Here is a 19,306-nt window from a genome sequence, read left to right as displayed (position 1 = left end):
TGGCCTCTGCCTTCCCTGGGACTCCTGCTGTTTGGACCCTGCACAGTGGAGTGAGCTCTGGCCTTCTTCTCCATCACCTCACTTCCCAGTTGCCCAGCGCTGTCACGGTTTTCTCTGGTTTCTGGGAGATGACATCACCATATCTTCCGGTCTGAGGATTTTCTTTTTCTGCAGTCAGGTGTTTAATTTTTGTCTTCTCTGAATGTCCTGTGCTTTCCCCTTTTCCACTGAACTTGTCCACGTCATGTGGACGCAGCATCTTCTCTCTGAGGGCGCTAATGGCAGCTGGGTTAGCGCCCTGCACTGTCTGCCCCCAGCCGCCTTCCCCTGCACGGCCCCTACCGAGCCGTTCTTCGGGCCCTGGGTCCTCCTTGGTTGTCCTCTCCTAAGGGGGAAGTGCCAACACTTACTAGGTGGAAGCTCTGGGCACACAGGGGGTGATTAACCATGAGCACCAGTATAAGGGATCTCAGGGGCTATTTGTTGGAAACCCTGATGTCAGCTTTTTTGGGGCGGGTCAAATCCACAGAGGGGCCTCCTGTCTTCTGCTCGGAGGGTAAAGGTCAGCTTGCTGGCAGCCCAGTGGGGAGGGGTGGGGGCTTGGCATCCACGCCCTCATCTACAGCAGCTGTCCCCAGTCCAGGAAGCCCCTGTTGTACCCCTTCTAGAGCAGCAGCAGGCGAAGCAGCTGTGTAGGGAGGCGGGGCCCAGAGGCCTTTCCACCAGCTCTGGCCCAGGCCCTTGACTGAGCGCCTCCCTGAGTCCATTGTCTCTGCAGTTGCTGACCCTGAGCTGTTGTGGTCTGTGGGGTGGGTTGGTGGCCCTTGTCCCCGGCGCTAGCTCAGGACCCACCTCATGAACCTGCTCAGCCACATCCCGGCCCACCTGCTTCCTACTGCTGTTCACTCCCTTCCCACTTTCCCTAAACTTAAGGCTTCTGTCCTTTTAGAAGCCTCCATACCACAGGGCAGGGGGGACTCCGGAAGCAGCATGACTGCCACCCCAGGCCAGAGCCCATGCATGTCCTCACGGCCCCACTGGCTCCATGGTCTGCGACCCCGTCGGTACCTACAGGGCATCCAGTACGGAAGGTGCCCTCGGCGAGCGGGTAAAGGCGTGAGCGAGCGAATGAGAGAACACATGAAGGACTAGGCGTGCAGGTCTCTGTGAGGCTGAGTCTGCTGGGCACAGGCCTGGCATGGAGGATACCTCCCGCGATGTGTGCCCCACCAAACGCAGTCAACGAGCCAGGCACAGCCCACCCTCTCCTTGCCCTTGCAACCCCTGCGTTCATGGTTCCTAGTTCTCCCTCCCTGCCTTCCTAGGGTCCCGCTTGGGGAAGAGCATACGGGCAAAGGCACAAAAGATGGGGAAGAAAACCAGTGGGCAGTGACTGTCCTGGTTCACGGTGGCTGGGAGGCAGGGAAGGACGTTATCGAGGAACAAAGACAGCCCTGGGAGCCCCTGGCCCCGGGTCTGGGTGCTATGTCCTGGGAGCCCCTGGCCCCGGGTCTGGGTTCTGTGTTCTGGGAGCCCCTGGCCCCAGTTCTGGGTTCTATGTCCTGGGAGTCCCCAGCTCTGGGTCCATGTTCTGTGCCCTGGAAGCCCCTGGCCCCGGGTCTGGGTTCTGTGCCCTGGAAGCCCCCGGCCCCGGGTCTGGGTTCTGTGCCCTGGAAGCCCCCGGCCCCGGGTCTGGGTTCTGTGTCCTGGAAGCCCCCGGCCCCGGGTCTGGGTTCTGTGCGCTGGAAGCCCCCGGCCCCGGGTCTGGGTTGTGTGTCCTGGAAGCCCCCGGCCCCGGGTCTGGGTTCTGTGCGCTGGAAGCCCCCGGCCCCGGGTCTGGGTTGTGTGCCCTGGAAGCCCCCGGCCCCGGGTCTGGGTTCTGTGCACTGGAAGCCGCCGGCCCCGGGTCTGGGTTCTGTGTCCTGGAAGCCCCCGGCCCCGGGTCTGGGTTCTGTGCGCTGGAAGCCCCCGGCCCCGGGTCTGGGTTCTGTGCGCTGGAAGCCCCCGGCCCCGGGTCTGGGTTCTGTGCGCTGGAAGCCCCCGGCCCCGGGTCTGGGTTCTGTGCGCTGGAAGCCCCCGGCCCCGGGTCTGGGTTCTGTGCGCTGGAAGCCCCCGGCCCCGGGTCTGGGTTCTGTGCGCTGGAAGCCCCCGGTCCCGGGTCTGGGTTCTGTGCCCTGGGAACTCTGGGATCCCCATGGAGCTGGCTGGGAGTTCACCTGCCTCTGCTGAAGATCCCTGTAGAAAGCTTCTCACCAGTTTCCCGGGCAGAGGATGCCCATTAGAAAGTTCTCTCCATGAGGCCAAAATTCCCCTCCACCACATTTGCAGGTGCTTTCAGCCAGAGCTAAGACACCAGCAGCCTTTCACCCCTAAGTGGTGGATACTCCTGCGTCTCCTCTTGGTCTTGCCCTGATGGGCCTTAGAGTGGAGTGCAGGGCAGGGCAGGCAGCGCGCTGGGAGTGTTCCTAATAAGCCTCTCGAACCGAAACCCTGGGATTCAAGATGCTTCTAAACCAGCGGCTCTCAGCCCAGTTTTTACACAAACACACCTGCTACCTGGCACATTCATCAACAACTAGTGGCTTGTGAACAGGGGGTGAAAGGTTCCCTTCCAGGCCCTTTACCTTATAACCTGGCAGGCGACACCCACAGGCACCCCAGACACAAGGGGCTGAGAGCTGGAAACACAACCTCAGGGGACTTCAAACCCAATATGGGAGGAAAGGAAGGTCCTGAAATACCTAGAAGTTTCTTACTGTCCAGTTTCTGCCGGTTGAGGGGATTTGTGCCGTACAGGAGGGTGTGGGCTTCCGAGTGCACCGTCTGCAGCTCCTCCAGGGTGGCCTTGCGTCCGCGGATGCACTGTGGGGACAGGCGAGAGGACACTCATACGTTCTGCAGAAGCTGCTGCTTCAGTTCCACAGACAGAAACTCCAACTGAAACCACTGCCCACAAGGAAACTTAATTTGATACACAAACAAGCACGTTATTTGGTTATTGCAAAATAAGAAGCAACATCACCCAACATGATATTTTAAAATATTTAAGAAATATTTTAGAGGGCTTACACTTAATTATAGCTTTGAAAAAACATTTTAAAAGATAATTCCAGCCTTCAACGCATTACCCTTCACTGTCGCACAAATGACTTGGCATCAAATTATTACTTTGCTTTCCAACTGCCAGGGTCTGGTCTTAAAATAGAGGTGAGCTGCCGCGCTTCCCTCACGTTCAAGGGAAACCCCAGCCGTGCTCCCGGAGTCTCTGAGCCCCAGGATGAAGCAGCCTTCCTTGGACCGCCTGGGGCCACAGCCGCCAGGGTCTGGCATCTGCCCTGCATGGCTTGCTGGCGTCCGGCTGCGTCTCTCTGTGGTTTGGAAATTCCTCAGATCGAGATCCCTGGGCTAATTCAGATTTTCTCCAGAAAGTCACAGGAAAATGAGAGTTCTTCAGTTGAGCTACATTCATTTAGCCTTTTAAAGGGGACGATGGCTTCGGACATGAGATTCGAGTTCACATTTCACATGGAAATGGCTCTCAGAGGGTTAGGCCACCACAGGATGAGTCAGATGCCACACAGGTGGCCCCGGTTGTGGCCATCACCTGCTTCCCTCAGGCCGGAGCAGGATCTGCTCTCTGCCTCCCGACCGCAGCCCTGCCCCGGCATCCACTGAGCTCCTGCAGGCCTCGCTGCCCACCCTGTGTGTGAGACTTGGGGCGGGCGAAGCTCGGGGGCTCTCTACGCCAGCCCAGCACCTGGGGCTCCTCTCAGACCACCAGGAGCCATAGCACACAGCCTTCCTGCAGGACGCAGTGCACCTGGGAGTCCTGTCCATGCAGGGCGGAGAAAGAAGGGGTGGAGCCAGGAGAGCTCAGCCCCTGCCCACAGGGGAGGGACCTCCAAAGGGCAGGTGCCCTGGGCAGGGGAGGCTGGTCTGCGGGTTTCGCTCTTCATGAACAACAATTTCACAAAACCGGGCTTTCTCTATGAAGGTCCCTGGTTTAACAAAGACAACATGTGACACGGCTTCCAATGGTAAAAAACGACTCTACGGTCCCACCACGACCTAGCGCTGCTTCTACTCTGGGGACATAAGCCGAGTGTCCCTGGAAAGCCAGGCAGGAGGGACGCACTCCCTGGGTAGGGGTCAGGGTGCAGTTGGGGCCCCGGGCAGCTGCGGGGGCTTCTAATTTATTTTATTTTTTTTGAGACGGAGTTCGCTCTTGTCGCCCAGGCTGGAGTGCAGTGGTGCAATGTTGACTCACTACAACCTCCATCTCCCGGGTTCAAGCGATTCTCCTGCCTCAGCCTCCTGAGTAGATGGGATTACAGGTGCCTGCCACCACGCCTGGCTAATTTTTGTATTTTCAGCAGACATGGAGTTTCACCATGTTGACCAGGCTGGTCTTGAACTCCTGACCTCAGGTGATCTGCCCGCCACGGCCTCCCAAAGTGCTGGTGTTACAGGAGTGAGCCACCCCGCCCCGGCTGGGGCTTCTCATTTCCAATGATTTCCGGAAGCCCCCATGTGTGCACAGGCATAGGCAGCTGTGGCCAGGGCCAAGTTCCCTCTGGACAGACAGGCCTGGGCAGCCCACGCTTGGGAAGGCCCCTGTAGGGGACCAGGGTTGTGCCCTGTGGTGCTAAGAGGCAGGTCATGCAGTGTGGACTTCAGGTGAAAGAACGGCAGGGCCTCGGCAGCCATGCGTGTCCTCCTCACTCAAAAGCGACCCACTGGATGACAGCCTGAACTGCAGCAAGAGAGACTTGACGTTAGACCACAAATTAAATTCACAAATTAAAGGTGATGTTAGAATAAGGCAAAGAAGAAAAGTAGAAGAGCCCCCCGCCTACAAACACAAGAAATGGGGACAGAAAAGACACAGAATCAAAGCCCCAAAAGCCCTGCGACACCGCGGCAGCTCAGGCTGCAGGCCCACGACACTGAGATGGCTCAGCCTGCGTGGCAGCACTTGAGAAGCTTTTCCAGAGCCGCTCTCGGAGCGGTGGTGATGGTGGCCCCTTCCCACTTTCTTGGGAGGCCGACCTCGTCATTTCCATCTCCCTTTAATTCCTGGGATAAAACAGGAGGAGTCTTTGTTCCTCACAGAAAACAGGCTTGGGGCAGGGTGCAAACCCCAGTTGTGACCCTGGTCTCTGTGACATTTGACTTCCAGCCTACTCCCTTCTCCTCTCCTTCCTGACGCCATGCCTGGAGGCAGGACAAACCAAGCTGGGCACGTGAATTGGCCAGGAGCTGCTCTGGCTCCCAGGAAGCCTCTGCAGGAGGGTGGGGCTCGCACACACACGTGGCTGTACTCAGAGGACCCCCCGACTGCTCAGAATGTGTGAGGCAGCTTCCCGAGGCCTGCCCGGCTGCTCTGGAGTGAGGCAGGGAGCGAGACAGCTGGACTGGGGGCCACGTCTTGCTGGGCCGGCCTGCCAGCATCGACACGGTCCCAAGCTCACAGAGATCTCCCAGCCCACTCCCATCCCTCCTCACCACACGAAGCAGTGTGAGGGGAGGGCCTCACTCCCCAGGCCTCCAGGCAGTCATCTACCCACAGGAGGGATGCTGACCGTGAGGCCCTGCCCTGCGAGGCCCTGCCCTCTGGCCTGGGCTTCAGTCTTGCTGTGGCCTCCACGTGGTCTGTGGACTGGGGAAGTCACAGCCCCATCCACCCCATCTTCTTCTATCAGGTACCCACTTAGCGAACCATGCCCCATACCCATGGCCCCTCTGCTCAGCCATCTCAGGAGGCCAGTGACCCCCGGCTGGCTGGCACTGAAAGCCTGGTGGGTGACGTCACGTCCCCCTAGGCTGAGTTAGCACATCGCTTGCTCTGAACCTGGGGGGCACCCGCACTGGAGAGCTGCCCCACGTGTGGGAACAAGGCACCACCGTCCAGGGAGCACGGCCTCCACGGCCTCTGTGGCTGTCCCCCAGTCACCCGTCTTCCCCAGCTCTCCTCTCCCTGAGATCCTGCCAGGCTCAGGTCTTGTCCCACAGCCCCAACACCTGGGGACCCTCTGCCAGCCCTTGGCCCAGTTGTGGCTGGCACCTTCACCCACGGTGCCGAGGGCAAGCAGAGGAGCTGAGGGCGGGCAGAGGAGCCGAGGGTGGGCAGAGGAGCTGAGGGCGGGCAGAGGAGCCGAGGGTGGGCAGAGGAGCCGAGGGTGGGCAGAGGAGCCGAGGGCGGGCAGAGGAGTGGGCTGTTTCTTCCAAGGTCTTTGCTTTCTCACTTCTCCCTTGCTCGCATTTGCTTTGCTTTTCTGGCCGAGAGACCCTCTCCCAATCCCCTGGCCTCAGGGGACCCCCCCTGAGGGTGGGGGCACACGTAGGGGAGGGACAGGGAAGCAGATCATGGAGCTCTGGAAGCCTCAGGAGGCCTTGGGCAGTCCCCGGAAGGGGCAGCAGGACAACTGTCTGGTCCTGTGGAGGGAATGGACGTGGGGAAGGAGGAGTTTCCCGAAGCCAGTGTCCGCTGGGCAATGCTGCCCTCCAGTGGCACAGCCATCCCGACCGGATCCCTGAAGCAGGTGCCAAGAGCCTCTGCAGTGGCTCCTCCCCGCCTCCCTCCTCCCAGAGGGCACTGCAGGAGAGGGTCCTGGGCCTGACTTTTGGAGAATTCCCCCGAGAATCATGTATCACCAATAAAACTGGTAAAGGAAACGGGGGTAAGATGAAGCACAGATTGGCTTAAGTTCCCAAATACCCCAGCTTCTAAAGGAGGGGTAGGTGAACCTGCAGAGCGGAATCCTGCAGAAACTAAGCCAGGAGACTGGAGGCTCTCCGTGCCCACGTAGAAAGGCCACGCCACGCCAGCTCCATGTGCTCACTCATCTCTGCCACGGCCACTTGGGCCCTGGGCTGTTGGATGCCCAGGGCTGTTGAAGGGGTGGGTGTGGAGGTTCCTGTCCACCCTGTGAGCTATTGTAGGGTGGTGGGAATCCTGGTGTGGGGAGGGGACACAGCAGGTCCCTACTGGTGGGTCCTGGCAGGGGTGGCGCCTTGTGTGATCCTGCACAGTGTCGCCAGCCCCTCTCTACAGACAAAGAAATGGAAATTTGTCCAAGGTCACCAGTTCCCAGATGGGAGTCCCTTCTCTTCCTGCCTGCACTATCAGCAGGGCCTGCCCACACCCTCCTCCCGGTCGAAGAGCTCGAGATCCCCTGTGACAGCTGCCTCCAGGGTAAAGCGCACCAGCTGGGACAGCCTCACTGTCCTGTCCTCCAGCGTTAATTGGCTGATCCTTCTCACCTCCTTGGGCGTGGGAGTCCACTGCAGCCAGGTTCAGGGCAGGGCTCTGGCTCCTATCAGGAGGTGGGGCTGGGCCCTGCTTGTATGAGAACAAGTGAGGCCGCTGCCAACCCCTGGTGGCCAGGGAAACTGAGACCCAGCCAGAGCTGCAGCATCCCTTAAGCCTCCTCATGTGACTCAGCTGTGTAAGGGAGCTGAATTCAAACCAGGCCAGGGCCCAGCCTGCAGCTCCATTCCCTTCACGACCTACTGCCTCGCCAGCACCTTAACTCTGAGGAGGGCCCCAAGGGCCTGAGGTCTCCCTATGTTCTCGAAGAAGCTTTCAACATCTTAAAAAAAGAGAAAATTATTTTAACAAAAAGCCAACAGGCCTGATCTGAGATATAATCAGATCTCCCCGTGGCTCCTTCGTGGCCGCCCAGGGGGAGCATGGTGGGAACTGGCTTCCTCGGGGAAGTGACCCGGAGGCAGGGAGCGGCAGCCCTGGACCTCGGGAGGAGCCTGCTAGGTGAGAGGTGGGAGGGAAACGTCAGAAAAGGCCACAGACAGAGGCAGCAGCTTCCTGCCCGGGACTCCACGGAGACAGCTCCAGGCTTCTCAGCAGATGGCTGCCTGCCCAAGAGGCAGATAGTGAAGATGCTCATGGCCCTTCCCCTGGGTCTGTAAGCCCAAAGAACCACCTGCAAAGCCAATGCCCTGAATCAAGCAGGCCCATGAGGGTCCCCTCTAGTAGTGTCCAAAGCCGCAGCTGCCCAGCTGCCCCGGCTGCCATTACCTCGCATTTGCCCCGGAGGCCTGTCTCCTGCAGGCGGGACCAGATACTCTGGATCCTCCCGGCGTGCTCGGGGTGGCTGCTGCTGCTCCCGCAGGTGCACTGGTGCTTCAGCATCAGCGTGTCATACACGAGGCCTGGGGCAAGGCAGAGGGGTCAAGATCAGCGCACATCCAGGGGCAAGCCAACCACCCACTAGCTGGCTGCCCCGGGCGGTGGCAGGACCACACTTCCCTAGAAGGAAACGGAGGCTGGGATGGTCCTTTAAAAAATACCATGTTCGCCAAGACCCCTTGACTGGCCAGGCCCAGAGGACGTGGACGAATGCAGAGGCTGGGCAGGCGGGAAGGCCTGCCTGTCACTCATGCTCACAGCAGCGCCCCAGGACCCGGGCAGGGACGCACGCAGCTGCCCTGCTGCAGCAGGTTGAGGAGAGAACAGTGACGAGAAGGCCCGCCCTGGGTGGCTGCACCTTGCAGGGGTGAGCTCCATGTGGGACTCATGCTGGGGAGGATGGTGCTGATTTCCAGAAGGAGGCGACTCTAGCCCCCTACTCTCAAAGTCTGCCTGGTCCTGGACCAACCTCTAACTCCAGTTCTGCTGGGCAGAGAACTGTCCAAGGTACTTGAGATTCCAAAAAAACACCAGATTCAGGCCCTGCTTTTAGAAACTTCCAGAGCGACTGGAACACGTGTGCTAGAAAACACACGCAAAACCTGTGTACACAGGTCTACTTAACCTCTGACTGTGAACAGAGGCCAGCCATGTGCTCCCCACAGCACTGAGCTCAGCACAGACGGGCCCCCGGGTGCAGCAGCCACAGGAGAGGCTCCTGGTGGGAGCCCCAGAACCAAGTGGGCTGGCAGCCTGGGGCTCTGTAGTAGGAAAGGCGATGTGCCTGAACCCGTGTTGGATGCCACCCTGTCTCAGTACATGTGGGGCTGCTGTGAAGGGGAGAGTACCTGGCCTGTCTGCAGAGGCTACAAATGGGAGGGAAGGCCAGGTGGCTCTCCGGGACACAGCTCTACCACGGCCCCTTTTCACAAGGCCTGGTGACATCTGGCAGGAGGGCTGCCCCGAGGCCCTGCTGGGATGTGTCTGTGCCTCACACACCTGGTCTCCCAGGACTTAACAAAGGGAAGGCCAGGCTGGGTGAATGGATGCCTTCAGCAGGCAGGTCACTACCCAGGGGCACCTATGCTAATGTGGGTTCACCCAGGTGGATAAGGGCGGGGCACTTGGTGAAGAGCCTGGGCAAGCTGCCCAGACAGACCCGCTCTAGCGCTTCAGTGTGCTGGCCCAGGATGCGGTCCTCCCCACATATGTTCCCATTACTGGGAACAGAGGCAGCATCCCCAGCCAAGGGGAGCTGAGATTCAAGGTGGTCCAGTGTTTGCAGGGTCCAGCTACAGGATACTCTTGGTGCATATTAGTTGCCATACTTCCTGGCTCAGCCTCTTGTGAGTCAGACTAACAGGAGTCAGTCTCCTGAACTTGAGGAATTTTGGGGGTACTTGCAAAACAGTGCTGGGGGACAGGACTTCTGGTTAAAAAAAAAAAGCAACAGGGTAGGTGCAGGCTTACAGGAGTCAACGAATCTAGGACTCACAATCAGTACACTGTGTGTGGGCATGGGTGTGCTCGGGAGTTTGTAATGGCAACACAGACACATAGGCAATGACGGACACGGTGCCATGAAATACACAGGTGTGTGTGCAGAAACAACCAGTTGCTCATGGATACGAGGAATGGGGACGGCCCCTTTCAGTGGAATCATGATGATAAGGTCATATGTGCTAATATTTACTAAGCACACGGCTGGAACCTATGAGGCAGACACCCGCTTTACTGCCTTTACAGACAGAAAAGCTGGAGCGCAGAGAGATGGAGAAGCGGCAAAACCCACACAGCTGAGGGTGGCAGAGCCAGCCAGGAGACTACGTGGCTAAAGGAACGTGCTGCGTCGCTGTGCATGGACAAAGGAAGATGGCTGAGAGTGTGAGGTACTAACAGAAAGCATCAGACACAACAGAGTCCCGTCTCTGTGAAACAAATTATGTTTGTGTCTATCTGTCCATCTGGCTATGCACAGAAATAGATCTGGAAGATTTAAACCAAATACTAACAACCTGCCACCACTGGGGAGCGGGATTACGGGCAAATGGTATTTCCTGTGGGTTTCTATCATGTTTGTTTCTTTTTTTTTTTTTTTTTTTTTTGAGACGGAGTCTCGCTCTGTCGCCCAGGCTGGAGTGCAGTGGCCGGATCTCAGCTCACTGCAAGCTCTGCCTTCCGGGTTCACGCCATTCTCCGGCCTCAGCCTCCCGAGTAGCTGGGACTACAGGCGCCCGCCACCTCGCCCGGCTAGTTTTTTATATTTCTTAGTAGAGACGGGGTTTCACCGTGTTAGCCAGGATGGTCTCGATCGCCTGACCTCGTGATCCACCCGTCTCGGCCTCCCAAAGTGCTGGGATTACAGGCTTGAGCCACCGCGCCCGGCCTCTATCGTGTTTGTTTCTTTACAATGAACACATACTGTTTTATAAATTTGTTTAAAAAGTAATGAAGACAAACTAAGAAAGGACAACAACGAAGTGGGACTCCCTGGAATTCTCCTGGGACCAGTCACGGTGGGCCAGCTTAGTGGGCGAATTCCCGCCTTGGTGGCGGTGACTGGGGTCCCCCTTGTCTGAGCTGCATTCTTTCAAGAACACGCTTATTGCAGTCACCTGCCGAGGACTCGTGGAGTGTGGCGTGGGCCATCCGGCTGCTTCTGTGACCTTCCACAGTTTTCTTTCTGCTTTTCTTTCTGAGAAGCAGCATTTTACTTGCTGGATTACTACTATGGAAATTTTTCTCTGAATATGAATAGCATCCTTCTAAGACCTGAGAGTGAGAACTTTGCAGACTGCACAACACTAAGCCATGTGATGAGAATTATCTGAAGAATGAAGCCATGCTGTATTTACAGAACTTTTTTCTTAGTGCGTCATTAACAAGAAATATTAGATCAAAACAATATGAAGAGCTCTCCTGCCTCCGTGCTTGTCTCAGAGGCAAGCCCTGCCAGAAGCCAGCCCTCCTTCCCGCCTCTCCCCTGCAGGGGTGGCTGGGCGGCCCGGGACAGCAGTCTCCCCCCTGACTCCAGGCAGCTCCAGGCAGACGAGTCCAGGGCCCAGCCCCGCCTGCCTCCTCAGCCATGGTGGACACCTCGCTTGCTTCCTGACTTCTGGTGGGGTACCGTGCAGGGAAAACCAAGGACCCCTGCCGGCAGGTCACCTCCCTGGGGTGAGGATGGTACGAGGGATGGCACAGACAGAAGATGTGTGGCTCCCGCAGCATGTCCCGGGGTCCCGGGCTCTGCTCTCGTGTAATCATGGCCCCCCACCAGCCATTCACAGTCCTGCCACTGGAGCCTCAGAGTCAACGCTGTGGACGTGGGTGAAGTATGAGGGAGTAAGTGGAGAAGTGTGGGCTCGTGATTCCTAAGCCGGACCAGAAGCTGTAGGCTCTCATGGCCCCACGGGCATGGGCTGTGGACTGTTCTTGGAGGAGACCATGGGTCTCTGGGACAGGAAAGGTGGGCAAGTGAGCCCATGACAGGCCCCCAGAATAACAGAACTGAGGGTGTAGGGTGTGGGGCAGGGAGAGGGCCTCCATGAGAGGCCTGTGTGGTTCCCGCCCTCGTGCCTGCCCAGCCCCTCAGCCTCTGCAGAGCTGGGCCCGGAGTACCCCCCGCCCTGGTCTGTGCCCACTGTGGCCCGCGTCACATCCTCAGGCTGCACAAAGGCCATCTGTTACCTGTCGTGAACCTCGGCTTGGTGGGGGGCTCCTGCACAGACACGGGAAAGGTGGCAGATGCCGGTGAGGACTGCGCCCGGGACAGAGGCCTGTGGCTGCCGAAGGACACGGGGATGCCGGCAGCCTCCATGGACGCCTGGTAGTTCCTCAGCTGGTGGATCCGCTGCTGCTCCAGCAGGAGGGCTTGCTGCGGGGAAGAAACGGCCATGTTGGCGGCTGCAGGCACCTCCCGCGGCTGGGCTGCAGGGCTAGGGGCTGCCCTCTCTTGCAAGTCTCCCATCCATGCACAGGCCATACACGGGCCACAAGGATGCTGGGAGGCCAGCTGCGTGGAGAGGCCTTCCCTGTGAGTGCCCTGAAGCCTGAGTGGGCCCAGAGCTGAGAATGAGGCCAGCACGGGCTCTGTCTCCCAGGATGTGGCTCTTTCTAGGGAAAGCAGGTTGTCCACATGGGATCCTGCCATGGGCTTCATCAACAGGATAACACAGGCTGAGTCACGGGGTCCCAGGGAGGCCTAGACAGTATGGGGTATCAACGAGGGCTTCTCTGAGGAGGTACTGAGCCAGGAGCAGCCTGGACCAGGTGCAGGGGAGTGGGGCCTGGCAGGTGTGGAGAGAGGCTCTTGCTGGGGCGGCAGCCTGGCCCTCGCTGGTTCCACTGGGAGATACGCGAAGGCCATGCAGATGTGGGGACCAGAGCACCCACTCTGCCACACCACACACGTACAGTGGGTGGGCATGAAGCCTCGCCCCCTTGTTGGGTTTGTGGGTCTTAGTTTTGACCAACAGCACTGAATCTGCACACTAAACTTGGGTGAGAAAGCACCCTTGATTCTCAGACTTGGAAGTGCTAGCTCGGCTTCATTTGCAGCCGCTCCCCTCCCTGGTCTCACATTCCACACAACCTCATGCAGGCTAAAAGCAGAAACAGCCCATCAGCTTCCAGGCACCCAGGACCCTTGGAGCCTGGAGCAGGCCTGCTGGTGGGATGTGCCTCTCTGATGAGATGGGGCTGGGCTGGGCTCTGTGTAGGGAGGCCACTTAGTCAGGGGCCTGGGACACCCCAAGGGATTCTGGGAACAGGCTGAGGTGCACACCCTCATACGAGGCAGAGTGGAGTGGAGGAAGCAGGGCAGAGATGAGGCCACAGCTGCCTAGCCTCTCCCCAGACAGCAGCTGAGGGAGAGCACAGCGACCTGCCACCCAAGCCGAGGCACAAAGAAAGCCGGGCGCCTCCTCGCTGGGAGCTCTGCGCCAATCCTGTCTTAGTTTTGATGAACAAATCCTGTGAACGTGGAAAACCAGGTACCTACATCTCAGCTCCTGTATGAGAGGCGGAGTCCAGCCCTGTGCTGCCAGCACTGGGGGAAGCCAGAGCTGCCTGGCCAGGCTCTGATCTGTCCTGTCTTTAGGAATCAGGCCAGGTGGCTCACGCCTGTAATCCCAGCACTTTGGGAGGCCGAGGCGGGTAGATCACCTGAAGTAAGGAGTTCGAGACCAGCCTGGCCAAAATGGTGAAACCTTGTCTTTACCAAAAAAAAAAAAAAAAAAAAAAAAAAAATTAGCCAGGCATGATGGCAGGTGCCTGTAGTCCCAGCTACTCGGGAGGCTGAGGGGGAAGAATCACTTGAACCCAGAAGGTGGAGGCTGCAGTGAGCCAAGATGGCACCACTGCACTCTAGCCTGGGCAACAGAGTGAGACTACGTCTCAAAAAAAGAAAAAAAAAAAGAATCAGAGCCAGGAGGGAGCAGAGAAGAGGGGAGCCCCGAGACAGGCGGAGGAGCTGGAGCAGGAGCTGGAGTAGGAGCCAGCACCCACAGGCCCCCAGTCTGCGGCTAATCAAATTCAGCTGGGATTGCTGTGGGCCCCACGTGGTTAAGCGGTTAATAAGCAATCCTCCCGGACACCGGCTGGAAGGTGCCCCGCCTTAGGTTTACCTCGGCAAATTGCTCCGTGTACTACCAAGTTTCCCTGATAAGGAGTTCTGCCTATTACTCTCCAGAGAGAACAGAAATTGTTTCTAATCATCATCTCACGCTTGGAATATAACAAGCCTCTTTTTTCAAAGTGAACGCCGATCTATGAGAAACTAGTCCTAAAAATTATTAATGTAAATAGTTTCCCACTTCTTATCCGCATAATAACAGCACACTGAATTTCAGACCTTCATCGACTTTCAAGGCCCGACCACAGGAAGAGGCCCCAAACCCGGGCCTGTCAGACGGGACCTGTGGATGAGTGTTCGCCACGAAGCACCGTGTGTGCGCCAGAGAGGCCCGGGGCTTTCTCTCTCTGTCTTTGCCAGGCTGCTGGGCTGTGTAGTGTTTAGTGCCCGGGGTGCTAATTAAGACGGCCCAGAAATTAGAGAGAGGCCACCCTCTGAACAAAAAGGAGAAATAGCACCCAATGCCCGCCGCCGGGGGAAGCTTGGTAGAGAAGGGCTCCTGGCCCAGAAGCCTCTGGAGACCACTGAGACCTGACCCCCGTGCGGCAGGCTTGGGTCTAGGTGCTCCAGGTACAAGGCCCCACACTGATTCATTCGGTGCCAAGACCTGCAGCTGAGAATTAAAGGGAACAGTTTACTGCAGGGCGTCCTGCTCCTGGCTTCCAGGGTGCTGCTGGGGGTAGAGATGCAGCTCTGGCCACACAGCTGGCAGTCAGGAAGCTGGGGAGGTGCTCAGTGGCACGGCCAGCATGGAGTCCAGAGACAAGGGAGGGAATGATCCAGTGGCTCCTGCAGCCGAGGCAGCAGCTCTGCTGCTGGAGGACAGAATCAAATCCTACAGCTGTGGTTCCTCAGGCTCGCTTCCTGCCTATAGGGAGGAAGCCACCTTTCTGAGGACACTCTGGCTGCAGATACGGGGCTCCAGCTGGCTGCCCAAATGCCTCAGGTATTTCTGTTGACTCAGAAGTTTTATGTTTCACTGGAAATTAACCAATCATTCACTGGCCTTCTTCATCAGGCTCCTGTGCATTTGGTTACTGGGTGTCAGTGCCCTGAAGCCTTACTGGCTCTGGGTGCCACGATCGTACCCGTCTTGTCTGGATCTGCAGGGCTGCTCATTAGCACCACTGGGCCACAAAAGGTCTTGACTTCTGATCAGACCCTGCCTGTCTTTTTGATCAATTAATACCTCTATTTCCTTCACTTCTTTAAAAAGCATGCTGTATCTCACTAACATGTGGATGCTGTGATCATTTACAGCCTACAAACAGGAAGGAAACCCATTCTCTGGGGCCTGTGCATGGCTGGAAAGCAGTTACGTAACCACCCGCAGTGGGCAAACATCTCGAATCCCTAGGAACAGCTGGGACAAAACAGAAGCCACATCAACCTCCCTCACTGGCCAGGACAAGACGGGTGAGACACTGGACAGCGACAGCACAAGGATGCCCTGCAGCTCCCGTGATCACCACACAGAAGATGCTGCCCGGGGACCGAGGGTGGCTGTGCGTGCCAGCCTGCTGGTGCCCTCCCTGCCTGTAGTCACCTGTCTGAAGAGCAGCTCCTGCTCACTGGGCTGGCGCTGGCCCGGCTCCACCTCCCGAGGGGGCTCTGCCTCTTCGTCATCGCTCTCAATGGGCTCCTGCTTCACCTGCACGCCAGCTGGTGCGTGCGCTTCCTTCTGCGCCGGCAGCCGGTCCAGGTAGGGCTCGTCCAGCAGAGCCTGGTGCTCACGGAGCTCCTCCTCCGTCTCCTCTGGGTGACTCTCCGGCTGCCGGGCCGGCTCGCTTGGTTTCGGGATGATCTGCAAGGCAGAGGAAATACATGAAGCACAGAGAGCCGGGGCCTCTGAGCTCATCAGACAGGAGGAGGGATGCTGCCAACCACCCCCCTCTGGGGCAGACAATCAGGGACTCAAGGCATCTTATCGCCCTGCCACAGGCCAGCAGGCGCCTTCATCTTCCCGCACAACAGGCATTTGGGCGCTATCCACGGTGCTGAGAAAATAATGCCCATCAGGACCCCAGCCCGGGGTCAAGGTGACCTGGCCCAGGGAAGGAGGCTGACTAACATTTGGGGTTTACTAAGCACCTCTTCTGCGTCAGGCACCGAGAAACAGAAAAGAAGCCGCAGGTGTCAACCGAGTCTGCAGAGGGGAGCCTGAGTGTGAAGGAGAGGCCAATGCTGACCTCATAGCCACAACTGCTGAGAGAAACAGCCACCACCCACCCAGCGGAAGACATCGACGTCCACAATGCTCACTGCCTGAGCCCACTGACACGCCACGGCCTCCCCTCCTGCAGGGTCCCACCGATGTGCCATGACCTCCCTCCTGCCGGATCCTGGGAACACTCCAGGACCTCCCTTCCTGCTGAATCCTAGGGATGTCATGGCCTCCCTCCTGGAATACTATGGATGCTCCGTGACCTCCCTTCTTATGGGATCCCATTGACGTGCCATGACCTCCTCTCCTGCTGAATCCCAGGGATGCCACGGCCTCCTCCTGGGATACCATGGACACTCTGTGACCTCCCTTTCTGTGGGATCCCACTGACGTGCCATGAGCTCCCCTCCTGCTGAATCCCAGGGATGCCATGGCCTCCCCTTCTGCAGGATCTCAGGGACACCATGACCTCCCTTCTTGCAGGATTCCACGGGTCCTGCATGACCTGCCCCACTATGGGGCCCCAAGAACCGTGGCATCCTCCCTCCTGTGGGACTCCCTAGATGCTTCCTGACCTCTTTTCCTGTCAGACCTCACAGGCCAGCACAGCAGGCCCAATGCCGAACGCAGAGAGCTCCTCCCAAGCCTCTCCCTTCTCTAGGACCCACTCTTGGCTATTGGAACCTCTCTCTGGCCAGCTGTCCAGTCACACCCCAAACTCCTACTTCCGTCCGCCAAGCACTGCCCGCGCACTGCTCATGAGAAACGCCTCTGGACGGTGCTGCTTCTCTCCAGCCTCGACCTCCTGCCTTTCCTGCTTTGGTCCCACCTGGCCTCTCCTGCCTGGATGGCAGCATGGCCCCCGGGAAGCCCCCACCTCCAGCGTCAACTCTCTGCAATCTTCTTCATGTAGCAGTGAGGGTGCGCTTTCACACGGGCCAGTGGACCTGGTCACTCCCCTGCTGAACGTCCCCCAAGTGCTCTTCCGCCATCCTGCCTCTGCTGCAGAGCCCTTCCATCAATTGACCATGTCGCCCCTGCAGCCTCCCTCTCTCTCTCCCTGCCACCCTGCTCCCCACCGCACTGCCGGCTCTGCGTCCCTCGTGCCACACTCGCCTCCAGCCCACTGCCTCTCTTCCTTCCTCGGCCACTGCGAGAGGCTCTGTGGGCCTCCTGTGCATGCCACCTTTTCCAGGAAGGGTCAGCTGATCTTCCTGATAGTGCAATGTGCCCTCCTCCAGTCCCCCGCCGTCCTCTGGCTTTCCTGTGGTTGCCATTCATGTATCCATCTTTCCTGCAGTCTGCAGTTCCCAGGGGGGTAGGGACCCCTTCTGACTCATCCATGTGGCACAGGCATTACTCATTGCACATTCACTAAAAGGACGGGGCAAATGCAAGGGGCATCCAGGTAGTGGGGCAAAGTGGAACGGGGTGTAAGGCTGACTTCAGTGCTCTCCGGGAGCTGTGAGGAGTCAGCAGGGCTACAGCGTGGAAGGCCAGAGAGCAGGGACGCAGGGTGCCGGAGACGAGGTGGGGCTGTGGGAAGGGCACTCTGGGCTGAAGACAAGCAGGTGCATGTTTTAGACACATGCCCTGCGGCAGGCAGGCGGGCCAGAGGTTGAAAGGGTGAGGCCGGCTCCACGTCTGGCTAAGGCATGGGAGAAAGGACAGGTTTCTGTGACAGCAAAAAGGAAGCAGCTCCAGGCCCAGGGACAGATTGCATATGGAGAGGGAAGAGAGGGTGGCCAGGACAACTCCTTGGTTTTGGGCAATGGAGCTGCTTGGGCAAGGGAGCCAGAAGAGGGATGAATGTGAGCAGAGCAAAGGCTGGAGATGAGAGCAAGAGGGGAGAGAGGGACGTGGGAACTGGCATAAAAAGGCTCAGGAGAGGAGGTGGGGGTCTGGAGTTAGACTAGGAAGGGCGCAGTTTCTCAGAAGAAGGCACTGACTGAGTGGCGCTCCTTTGCAGACTGTGAAAGAACGTCCCACAATCCCAAAGCCCCAAATCGAGGGGTCTCTCTGGATGCGCAATTCATCTGTCCCTGTGGGGAACAGGCTGAAGGGCAGATTTGAGGGATGGTGGGACAAGCCAAGTTCCCGGCAGAGAGAGGAGCTGCAGTGCATGGAGGATGGATCTCAGCACCACATGTTTCCAGAAGGAAACTGAGCTGCGCAAGGAAGCCTGACACCTGAAATCCCCCGAGCCCTTGTATTTAAACACCCTTAGAACCCTGCGTGCTGCCCCACACTCACTCGAGGCGGCCTCTCGGGCTGCCTGAACTACGGGGGACAGATCGGTGGGCACTCAGTGTCCGCTTGCTTCCAGGGGTCAGCCGTATCAGACAACACCGGTCCCCACGCAGCAGGTCTGAGATGCAGACACACACACACAACATAGTGAGTTTTCAGCCTCCGGAGCCCCTGCTGTGCCTCACTGTGGAACATCAGAGCCTTTAGATTAGGGTGGGGGGGGGGGGGGGGGGGGTTTGTTTTACGTGATCATCCCTTAACTTTCTTTATAAGAGCACTTCAAAGTATGGCAGTAAGAGCCAAGTGAAGAAAACATGGATCCATTGTTTATCTCTAAACCGAAGGCAGCTTGTCTTCAGAAGAGGTTTTGACCTGGTACAGGGAAAGGGAGCCAGGTCCAGCCAGGGTGCAGGCAGTGCAGTGTCAGGGAGGGCCGGCCATCGGCAGTGCGGGAACCGGTGGGCGGCGTGGCACGTAAGGAACTCAGTTTCAGAAAGCCAGACCCGCAGGGACGAGCGTGGAGCAGTGGGTGGCCGCGCGTCAGGAACAGGAACTTGCTGTCCACGGGTGAGGGTGCCACTGGGAGAGGAATAAAGGGCCTGATGCCCCTTGGTGGCCCTGATACTCACGGACCTCACCACAGACACAATGAGAGCCCCGTGAGGGCACGGGGGCATGAATGAGGTCCCGTGTGGCAATCATTTCACAATGCATACAAGAATCAAATCACGCCGTATGCTGTAAATACAGGCGATTGTTTTCAGTTAGCTTCATAAAGCTGCGGAGAAACAAGTAAGGAATCTGCCAACATTGTCCCCATTTGCTCTGACAGGTTTCTCAGTGGTTTACAAAAAAAGCCTATGTTTCAACACTCATTTCACTTGATGATTTTGAGGTCTGGGATTGCTTGTGATTTCTCAATCCCATCTTCTTCCTGCACACTGAGAGCCTGAGAGGCCCTGTGAGGGCAGGGAGAACAGGGAGCCCGGTGGGACCGCGGTCATTGTGAGCAGGGGCACCAGGTGTGCTGGGTGAAGCTGCGCTGTTTCACAGGGGACCTCAAAGATGGCATCCAAGGCTTGGCTTTCAGGACACTCATCAAGAGGTCACC

At 58.1% G+C, this 19,306-nt stretch overlaps 1 protein-coding gene across 10 annotated transcripts in view; it reads right to left on the bottom strand.

Moving 5' to 3' along the window:
- HDAC4 (histone deacetylase 4) overlaps positions 1-19,306 on the bottom strand; it is a 357,624-nt gene that overhangs the window by 54,650 nt on the left and 283,668 nt on the right. For 9 of the 10 annotated variants that reach the window (XM_050751475.1, XM_050751477.1, XM_050751476.1 and 6 more), the window contains 4 exons: positions 15,328-15,585; positions 11,837-12,023; positions 8,039-8,172; positions 2,742-2,862 (listed from right to left, as the gene is read on the bottom strand). In XM_050751475.1, coding sequence (XP_050607432.1) covers positions 2,742-2,862; positions 8,039-8,172; positions 11,837-12,023; positions 15,328-15,585 — 700 coding nt within the window. The remainder of the gene's footprint in view (positions 1-2,741; positions 2,863-8,038; positions 8,173-11,836; positions 12,024-15,327; positions 15,586-19,306) is intronic. The other variant, XM_050751478.1, reaches the window with a different exon arrangement.

This window comes from Macaca thibetana, chromosome 12, assembly GCF_024542745.1.
Source record: "Macaca thibetana thibetana isolate TM-01 chromosome 12, ASM2454274v1, whole genome shotgun sequence".
Lineage (NCBI taxonomy): Eukaryota > Metazoa > Chordata > Mammalia > Primates > Cercopithecidae > Macaca > Macaca thibetana.
Note: the sequence above shows the minus strand (reverse complement) of the source record. Positions and strands in the feature narration are given on the sequence as shown.